The sequence below is a fragment of the Myotis yumanensis genome, unplaced genomic scaffold (assembly GCF_028538775.1).
Source record: "Myotis yumanensis isolate MYYU_CA2020_CCGP unplaced genomic scaffold, mMyoYum1.0.hap1 SCAF_23, whole genome shotgun sequence".
Classification (NCBI taxonomy): domain Eukaryota; kingdom Metazoa; phylum Chordata; class Mammalia; order Chiroptera; family Vespertilionidae; genus Myotis; species Myotis yumanensis.
In genome coordinates this window covers 125,100-135,488 of record NW_027223774.1, presented here as the reverse complement: position 1 = coordinate 135,488, position 10,389 = coordinate 125,100, and the positions used below count along the sequence as shown (strand labels likewise).

At 62.0% G+C, this 10,389-nt stretch overlaps 1 protein-coding gene across 1 annotated transcript; it reads left to right on the top strand.

Annotated features, from left to right (window-relative positions):
* The first annotated feature begins 3,212 nt into the window (after positions 1–3,212).
* ZNF324 (zinc finger protein 324) lies at positions 3,213–7,837 on the top strand. Its single transcript, XM_070402230.1, is given in 6 exon segments — positions 3,213–3,540; positions 5,538–5,664; positions 5,944–6,060; positions 6,374–6,773; positions 6,775–7,621; positions 7,623–7,837. Coding segments are annotated over 6 exon segments (1,638 nt in total). The 5' UTR covers positions 3,213–3,522; the 3' UTR covers positions 7,752–7,837.
* Positions 7,838–10,389: the final 2,552 nt, after the last annotated feature.

Below are 10,389 nucleotides of genomic sequence, written 5' to 3'. Positions count from 1 at the left end.
CTACTCTGCCTCTCCCCATAAGCCAGCCGCCTATGCTGGGTAGAAGGACAAAGATTACATGGGAAAGTAGGAATTGCAGGTCTGGGAAAGTGGGCAAGGTATAATTATGACAGGTCACAAGTCATGTGGGGGGACGGGGGTGGGGGGGGAGGGGAGCAGCTGTCACAGAGTGCAGGCGCCTCCAGGCACCCCGGGTGCCCAAGGACCAGATTACAGGCAGTCGGGGCTGCATGTTGTAAGGAGCAGGTGCCTCCGAGACCACACTGTTTCAGCCACGAGGTGGTCAATCTTTCCATAATGACAGGCAGTTCTCGGGGCAGGAAGATGGACTGCATTCCGGCATGATCTCCCATGTCCCAGGGCGTGCAACTCCCAGCCAGGTTAGAATGTGCTTTCTCTAATCGGAACAGCACCATCACTGTTAACAGAGCATGACTCATATTTCTTATCATTGTAGATCAGCGGTTCTCAACCTGTGGGTCTCGACCCCTTTGGGGGTCAAACGACCCTTTCACAGGGGTCACCTAAGACCATCGGAAAACATATATAATTACATATTGTGTTGTGTGATTAATCACTATGCTTTAATTATGTTCAATGTGTAACAGTGAAATTGGGGTCACCACGACATGAGGAACTGTATTAAAGGGTCTCGGCATTAGGAAGGTTGAGAACCACTGTTGTAGATGGTCCCCAGTATTCTGCGTCTGCCCCTAACACCTCTCCTGTGTCCCCACTGCACAAACGCATGAACGGCTTCAGCCAGGAGTGAGCCCCTGGGCGCAGCCACATGGCTTTGAAAACCAGGTCACAGCCCTGGAGAGCCTGCCCAGGGACTACTGCACAGGACCGGGCAAGCCTTCTGCAAAGAGCTTGTCTGCAAACGGGCCTCTTCCGGGCCTCAGTGCCGGGGACAGGGGTGCCAAACTACAGAGAGCCAGAGACACCAGGGCCCCGAATCCCCAGAGGACGACTTCCTGTAAGGACGACTTCCCATGTTTCAGGATGTGAGCTGCACAGGGAATGCACTAGTGTCACTGGAGAGGGGTCTGCCCCAGCACAGTCTGAACGTGCGGGTTCTTGATTTTGTGCAGGAAACTTTTCACAGTACGAGTCTGATTTTGAGAGTTCATTTGTTAAAGACTAGAGGCCTGGTGCACAAAAATCTGTGCACTCGGGGAGGGAGGGGTCCCTCAGCCTAGCCTGCACCCTCACGCAGTCCGGGAGCCCTTGCGGGATGTCCGGGAGCCCCGGAGCAGGCCTAAACCTGCAGTCAAACATCCTTAGCGCTGCCGCAGAGGTGGGAGAGGCTCCCGCCACCCCCTGGTGGTCAGTGCATGTCATAGCGACCAGTGGTTCGGCTGTTTGGTCAATTTGCATACTACCCTTTTATTATATAGGATAGGATGGAAACAGTGAAATAAAAAGTGCTTAAGCTAAAGGAGGCAGGCCCGATCGGTGTGGCTCAGTTGGGGTCAACCCCATGAACCAGGAGATCACAGTTCAATTCCAGTCAGGGCACTGGATTTCGGGCTCAAGCCCCAGTAGGGGGCGTGCAGGAGGCAGCCAATTGATGATTCTCTCTCATCATTGATTTTTCTATTTCCCTCTACCTTCCAAAGTCAATAAAAAGATTAAACCCAGGCAGTGTAGTTCAGTGGTTGGGTGTCGACCTATGAACCAGGAGGTCATAGTTTATTCCTGATCAGGGCACATGCCCGGTTTTGTGGGCTCGATCCCCAGTGGGGGGTGTGGAGGAGGCAGTTGATCAATGATTCTCATCATTGATGTTTCTATCTCTCCCTCTCCCTTCTCTGAAATCAATAAAAATATATTTTAAAAAACATATTAAGAGAAAAAAAGATAAAAGAGGCAAGATCACAGCAACAGGAGTGAGCCTGGCAGAGAGCTGCCTTGGCCCTTGGGGAAGTCACAGAGGCAGAAGTGAGCCCGCTGGGCTGCGTGGACGCAGGAAGCAAGTTACAGCGGCAGAAGGAGAGCCCTTCAGGGGTGTAGCCTGGACAAGCTGCCACTGCCTGCTTCTGCCCTGGTTGCAAGCCTTGTTGGGACCCCGAGAGCTTAGGAGAAAGAGAACAAGAGGGGCCCCTGAGGAAAAGAATTGGGGGAAGGTGTGGGCGTGTTCTAAGGAGAGCATGCTCTGGCTTCCTTTATCTTGAAGGTTTTTAAATTTGTTTTCTAAAGGTGGGAATTTTAGGGGAGATGTGAGGGGAGGGTCTTTTCTTTTTATGGGTGCCCTGACCCAGGATCCAACCAGTGACCTTTGGGTGCACAGGACACAGTTCAACCAACTGAGGCACACCAGCCAGGCAGGGGAGGGTCTTTCTGTTGTTTTTAATCCTCACTTGAGGATATGTTTTCCACTGATTTTCAGATGGTAGAAGGGAAGGAGACGGAAAGAGAGAGAAACATTGATGCATAGATTAGTTTCCTCCTGTCTGTGCCCTAACTGGAGCGGTGATCCAACCTACAACCTTAGTACGTGCCCTTGGAATCGAACCCTGGACCTTTTGTTGTGCAGGCTGACACTAACCACTGAGCTCGATCCCCAGTGGACGGTGTGCAGGAGACAGTTGATCAATCCTGGCCAGGTTGGGCAGGTGAGGATTTTGGTGGGGGGGGGACATTTTATTTTATTTTTTAAATATATTTTTATTGATTTCAGAGAGGAAGGGAGCAGGAGAGAGAGATAGAAACATCAATGAGGAGAATCATTGATTGGCTGCCTCCTGCACGCCCCCTACTGGGGATTGAGCCCACAACCCGGGCATGTGCTCTGACCGGGGAATCTGGAACAAAACCTTGACCTCGTGGTTCATAGGTGGACGCTCAACCACGGATCCACACCAACCCGGTAGACCTTAGGTTCTGTTCTCTGGCTGTAAATTGCTCGGCCTTGGTTAACTGTCCCAGTTTCCCCACTTTCCAAGAAATTTCCCAAGTTTCTTACTAATCCGCCTCATTCAGAGCCTCCCAGCCCAGAGCCCGCCCAGGAGTGAGCCCGGGGAAGCAGCCCCGGCTCCGCTCAGCTTCCTAGCGTCCCACGCGGTGACGCTTGGCCGTTGCCATGGATACCTTGGGTGGAAAGCACTCGGAACTACCTTTCCCAGAAGGCTCTGCGCGTGAGCCCCTCCCGCACGGGGCCAATGAGCGCTGGCCGGGGCGGGACTTCCGGCCTCCGAGACTGTCACTGGGCTCCGGGCTGTCGGGCCGTCCCCGGTGCTGGGGGCCGGAGCGCGGCTGGCCCGGCCGGTTCTCCGGGAGGTTCTGGGGGCCGGAGGCGAGGGCTCCACGCGCGCCCCCGGCCACGCCCCCGCCCCGCAGCCGCGGTTTGTCGGGTGCAGCGTGGGCAGCCCCCAGGGGCCTTGGGGCGGCGCCGACCCGCGCGCTCTCCGGCCTCCGTGGCGCCGCAGGGTTGGTGCGTGGCGGTCCGCGCCCTGGACGTACCGGGGGACTGAGGCCAGGAGCGGGGGTCCGGGTGGGCCGCCGCCGGAGCCGGTTCCGATGGCCGCGGCGGCGCAGGTGAGTAGGGGAACCCCCTCCTCCTCCTCGGACCCGAGCCCCAGCGGGAAGGTCTCCCCTCCCGGATGCGCCCTGGACCCGGTGCCAGGCCAGCGGAGCGCGCGCGGGCGGGGTCCCCACCTCTGGCGGCCGAGGGGGGAGGGGGCACCCACGTGGGAAAGCTGGGGTGGGAGGCACTTCCGGACCCGAGCCGCGCCGCGTGGAGCTCCCTGGGGAGAGGGTGGCCGGTCAGGCCGAGGCTGGACCATGGCGAGGGCGCGGGAGCTGCGGGAGGTTTTGGACATGCATTAGGTTAGTTAGACATTTTAAATATATATATTGATTTCATAGAGGAAGGGAGAGAGAGAGAAAAACATCAGTGATGAGAGCGAATCATTGATCAGCTGCCTCCTGCAGGCCCCACACTGGGGATGAGCCTGCAACCCGGGCCTGTGCTGTGACCGGGACATAGGTGGACGCTCAGCCCCTGAGCCATCTCGCCGTTTCTGCGTGGAGGGTAGCTGCGGGGTGGGAGGCGGGGGGAGGCGGTGTGCAGGGAGCAGGCGATGATGGCAGGCGGACCAGACTGGAGACAGAAAACCGGTTGCATTCCCAGCACAGAGGCGCATTATCCAGTTCCAGGCGTGTGAGGGGGTGTCACAGGTTTCCTAGTCTGAGCACCGGAAGAATGGAGCTGCTGGAGACAAAATCCGGAATTTGCAGGGACATCGGGGCTCAGGGGGCAATCAGCAGGGGTCTGCCCCACCGCGGAGCCGAGTCCTGGTGTCCTGAGCCCAGGCAGGGAGTCAGGTCGGCAGGGTCACACCTCCTAGAGACGGGCAGGCAGTGCCACAAGGGGAGGAGGGGCCCCGCAGTGCCCACGGCTTCAGGAAGTCTGGCAGGTGGCAGCCGAGTGAGAAGGACATAGAAAGGCCATGGCCCTGCCACCGTGGCTCAGTGGTTTGAGCATCAACCTATGACCCAGGAGGTCATGGTTCAATCCCCGCCCAGATTGTGGGCTCCATCCCCAGTGTGGGGCATACAGGAGGCAGCCAATCAATGCTTCTCATCACTGATGTTTCTCTCTCTCCCCCTCCCCCTTCCTCTCTGAAATCAATAAAAATATTTTTTAAAAAAAGAAGAAGAAGGGGCGTGGCTAGGAGGGGAGGAACTGGCTCCTGTCTGCCCTGCCAGAGTGGAGGCTGAGGGGACCAGCCAGGCCTTTGGGCAGTTTCAGCGAGGCCATGTGCCGGGACCAGTAGGAATTAATCCTACGGTTGCTTATGGCGAGAGCAGTGGGAGCACATCTGGGGAGGCGCAGCTTGAGCATCAGCTGCGGGATGGCCTGGGACTGCCCGTGGGGTGGCAGCCAGTGGGCGGCGGGGTGGCTCTGGCTGCCTTGTCTGGAGTGGCCAGCGGGCAGGCGAGCAGGCATCTAAGGCGTACCCGGGGTGGGGAACGTCCGGCCCGCGGGCCACAGAAGCCCGTGAAGTCATTTGATCTGGCCCTGCCAAGGCACGAGGGGTGAGTTAATGAAATGTTTGACCAAATAGAGCAGACTACTTTTTAAAAAAAAAATGTATTTCTTTATTGGTTTCAGAGAGGAAGGGAGGAGAGAGAGAAACATCAATGATGAGAGAGAATCATGGATTGGCTGCCTCCTGCACGCCCCCTACTGGGGATGGAGCCCGCAACCCAGGCACGTGCCCCTGGCCGGAATCGAAGCCAGGACCCTTCAGTCCGCAGGCCGATGCTCTATCTACTGAGCCAAACCGGCTCAGGCAAGCAGGCTACTTTCTGATAATTTTGTATGGCCTGTGAATGACATTATGAACATCCTAATGGCCTTTGGCAGAAAAAAGGGGCCCACACGGGTGAGGGGGCTGCACCTGCAGAGCCCTGGAGAGGGGGAAGGTGAATGTCTGAGGGCCCTGGGGGAAGTGGCCATTGGGACAGGGAGTCCTGGGTCACAGGGCCGTCACGTAGGCCATGCGGTCTCCCCCCGCCCACTGTCGCAGGCGCTGATGGTCTTCGAGGATGTGGCCGTGTACTTCTCCCGGGAAGAGTGGGGGCTCTTGGACGCAGCCCAGAGGGCCTTGTACCGCCAGGTGATGCTGGAGAACTTCGCCCTGGTGGCCTCGCTGGGTAAGGCCCGGGGTCCCCCTGGGAAAGCTCCGTTGTTGCCAGGCTGGTCCGCCAGCACGAACCCCCTCACCTCCCAGGGGCCTCTGAGCAGCCCCACGCCCCCGGCGAGGGTCCCTTCAGGGCCTGGGCTCAGCGCTCTTCCTCCGGCCCTGCCCACACAGTCCTCCCCACGGGCACAGGAAGCTGCTCCTGCGAGCCCTGAGCGGACAGTCCTCCTGTCGGGCAGCTGGCTGTCCTGAGCTGTAGCCGGCCCCTCACTTGCTCGCCTGCCCCTTGCAGGACTGTCTGCCTCCCGACCTCGGATAGTCCTCCAGCTCGAGCGCGGTGAGGAGCCCTGGGTTCTCAGTGGGCTGGAGGTGGCCCTGGCCAGGGACGCCCAGAGGAGGCCCAGCCCTGGTGAGTGGGACCCTCAGGGGCCGGGGAGGGGGAGGGGGGTCCCCCTTCCCCACACTCTGCTGCCTCCCACCTCACTCCCTCTGTTCGGTTCTCGGGGACACCAGGAACACAGCTTTGGCCGCACGTTCCTGGTGCTGCCTCCCTGGCGTTGGCTGTGCTGGAGGAGGGGAGTCAGCTAACGGTCCATGACAGGAAGGCTGTGTTCTCTGCAGCTTCCACACCCAGACCTGGGGCCCCCCTTGCCCACCCGCCTGCCCGGGTCCCCTCCTCCTGGTCACGGTGACCCAGGCACCCACTGCTTCTGGTCCCTCAGGTTCCCAGCAGCCGGCAGAGGACAGAGCTGTTTCTGGGGAAGCAGCGTGGACCTTCCCGGAAAGGCCCCCCCTGACACCTACCGGGGTGCCCCCCACCCCTGCCGCCTGTGAGCCGGGAGATCGCCTGGAGGGGCGTCGGGGCAGCTCCTCATCCGGGGAGAGAAAGCCCACGGGGGTCTCCGTGATCTACTGGGAGCGGCTCCTGCTGGGCCCAGGCAGCGGGGAGGCTGGTGTGAGCCTGCGGCTGACCCCCCAGCTGCGGGCGCCCGTGGGCAGCGCACCCCCAGGGGCCGCTCTCACCGACCTCGCCCAGCCGGGCGCGCAGCCGCGGGAGCCCCCGGGGAGGACCTTCCAGAGCGTCCCCGGCCCCGGGGCCGGTCACCCCCGCGGGGCAGCTAGGCCTGGGGGCAGCTTGGCACGAGCCTCGGACACTCCTCGCCGCCGCCGGCCAGGAGCCCCCGCCCTGGGCGGAGCTGGGCGAGGCCCTGCACGCAGCGGCGGGCCCCGGCCTCCTGCCCGGAGAGAAGACCTTCGAGTGCCGGGCCTGCAGCAAAGTCTTCGTCAAGAGCTCGGACCTGCTCAAGCACCTGCGCACGCACACGGGCGAGCGGCCCTACGAGTGCGCGCAGTGCGGCAAGGCCTTCAGCCAGACCTCGCACCTGACGCAGCACCAGCGCATCCACAGCGGCGAGACGCCCTACGCCTGCCCGGCCTGCGGCAAGGCCTTCCGCCACAGCTCCTCGCTGGTGCGGCACCAGCGCATCCACACGGCCGAGAAGGCCTTCCGCTGCGCCGACTGCGGCAAGGCCTTCAGCCACGGCTCCAACCTCAGCCAGCACCGCAAGATCCACGCGGGCGGCCGGCCCTACGCCTGCGCGCGCTGCGGCCGGCGCTTCTGCCGCAACTCGCACCTCATCCAGCACGAGCGCACGCACACGGGCGAGAAGCCGTACGCCTGCGCGCTGTGCGGGGCCGCCTTCAGCCAGGGCTCCTCGCTCTTCAAGCACCAGCGCGTGCACACGGGCGAGAAGCCCTTCAGCTGCGCGCAGTGCGGCCGCGCCTTCAGCCACAGCTCCAACCTCACGCAGCACCAGCTGCTGCACACGGGCGAGCGGCCCTTCCGCTGCGCCGACTGCGGCAAGGCCTTCGCCAAGGGCGCCGTGCTGCTCAGCCACCGGCGCATCCACACGGGCGAGAAGCCCTTCGTGTGCGCGCAGTGCGGCCGCGCCTTCCGCGAGCGCCCGGCCCCTGTTCCACCACCAGCGGATCCACACCGGGGAGAAGCCCGTGCGGCGGCGCCGTGGAGCTCCCGGGGACCGGCCCGCCCCCGCCGCAGGCCCGGCCGCGGGGTCGGGGTCCAAACAGGCGGAGGCCTGAGGCCCAGCTCTGCCCGTGCAGCCCCTCCCACGGCCAGCGGGCTGGGTCCTCGGGGGTCCCGCTGGGGCAGCCTGTGGGTGTGCTTGGGTTCCAGCCTCAGTGGTGACGGGATTTGCACTGCGCCGCCTCCATCCCAGAGACCGCTCTGCAGACAGGCCCGGGGACAGAGAGGAGGCGGGGACTTCGGTGGGGCCGAGGCATGGCGGTCAGAACCGGGGGGAGGCCGCATGGTGGCGCCCCTTGTCCTGTGTTATGCCTGGACCCAGGGGAGTGGGAGTGCTGCGATGGGGGTGGAGGCGGTGCATCCCTGGCTGCCAAGGGGACCCCCCCCCCCCACCGCCATGGACCACAGACAGGCTGCAGCTCTACCTGTGGCCTCTCACAGGGACCCAGGTTGAAACCAAGTCCCTGCAGCTCTGCGGGGGCCACATGCCCTGATGCACGTCTCTGGACCGGGTGGGAGGGCGGCTGAAGCTGTGCCAGAATTTACCATCTATGTCTGTTCCGAGTATAACTGCTACCCTTTTCCTCAGTAAAAAGACAATTAACTTTCCTGGGAGTGAGGCTGAAGGTCGACACGAGCCCTGGTGTGCTAAGGGCCCCTTCCCCGCGCCCCCCCCCCCCCCGCCGCCTGCCTCAGTGTCCCCGCCGCGTGGGGGTGTCACACTGAGGGGGGATCTCAGGAGCGCGCCACACATGGGCAGAGACCCTGCAGAAACGCAGCCCCATCCTGTCTCCTCCGAACTGTTATTTCCGTCTCCTCCTGTCAGGGCAGTGAGGACATAAAGGCTCCTGGAGCCTTGACTTTGGTAACAGGCCAGGCCAGTGCTGAGGCCGGGCTGTGAACCTGCAGCAGGGCAGACGGGAGGAGCATGGCTGGGGAGCCATCGCTCTGTCTCCCCTTTCAGACCTCCACCTCCTGTGGGCTGGCCACCTGCAGGGAGCCGGCCAGCCCCCCCCCCCCCCCCCCCCCCCCCCGCCCTCACAGCCAGCAGACCAGAGCATGGGGGTGGAAGGGAGCTGTCTGGATGCTGGGCCCGGCTCAGCTGTGCCCAACTCACACCCCCTCTCTGTGCCGTAGTTTCCCCAGGTCATGAGGTGCCCCCTCCTGCCAGGCTGCCTACCTTGCTCTTAACCCCAAACAGCCGGTGACGGTAAAAGTGTCCCTGGTCTTTCTGGGTCAAGGTGGTGAAGTGAACCCAACTCAGAAGCCTACTGAGACCACACAGGAGAGTGTTTAAGACAAACCCTGAGGATGGGGAAGGAGCCCATAGCAAGGGCATTCTGCACCTAAGTGGAAACGGTGAGAGAGTCGTTTCTGGGGGATCCCCACTCCCTAAGCCCCCACACAACAGCCCCATCTACTGGTGCTGCTGGGAAGAGCTGACAAGCCCAGCCATGCACACGCTCAGAGCTCCCCTCCAGTCGGTGATGAAGAAAGACCACAGCTCTTTATCTCAGCTGGCAGCCAGGGGTTCCTCGGCCTCAGAAGGAACCAGACAGACAAGTAGATGCATTTTGGGATTGAATAGGTCGTGTTCCAGCCACTTGACGTGTGGAAGCAAAATTGGCCTCACCCCGGTCAGATTTTAAAAACGAGTACATTGCCTACTGAGATAAACTAAAAATAAAGGTCAGCTTACTAGTTCTGGCCCCCAAAGTAAGGAAGAGGCAGAGCACGCCCCATAAGCCTGGACAACCCCCCCATCCTTCACCTTGCAGTACAGTTCTGCTATCTGGAGGTGTGTCAGACTCGGGATGTAAATCATGGGGCAGTTTCCTCCTCGGTAAACGTGCCCATCGGGGGAGGGCGCCCCGCAGAGGTCGAGGGAGGGACCGGCACCCTCCTCGCTAGAGAAAGCCACGGGTCAGGAGGGCCGTGCTAGCCGGACCCGGCTTCCTTGTGCGACCACCCGGAGACGAGTCTCTGCCGAACTAGTACAGGACCCGGGCCTCCGCGCAGGGCGGGACGACGCTCCCGCTGTTGCCTTAGAAACTGCTGCTGGCGCGCGGAAGCTGGAACGCCGTTACCAAGGCGACGACTGGGCGACCAGAAACGAGCCTCTTGCAGGGCGCTGGGGGGTGGGGCCTGCGCATTGGGCCAGCTCTGATTGGTCGCAAGGGCAGGTCTCTCACCTCGCTTAACCAATAGGACCCCGGTCCGTTTTGTACATGCGCAGGATTTTAACGGCCCATCTGGGCAGTTGGTGAGTCCTAAGACCCGGATGCAAAAAGGACGGCCGCCAGTGAGGGAGGGGAGTCCTGCAAACTGAGCTGCTCTGCAGACTCCCCTCCCCGAGGACGGGAGCAATTCGCAGGCGAGAGAGACCTCTGACAATGAGCCTCCTCCGGCGGGCGCCGCGCCCGTCCTTGCTTACTAAGGCTCATGGGAAATGTAGTCCATAGGGAGGGCGGTGCCTTCGGAGCAGGGGCCTGATTGGCCACAGCGACGTCACCAGGGCAACGAACGGAGGGGCGTGGCGTGGCGGTGCCTTGACCGGAAGCGGCCTCCAGCGCCGGCGCGGTGGCGGCGGTGAGCGCGGGGGGCTGGGCTGCGCGGTTTCCCCACCTCCCGGGACCCGGCCCCTCCTCCCTGCGCTCCGGGGCGCCGCCGACCTCCCGCGCCTCCCCCGCCTCC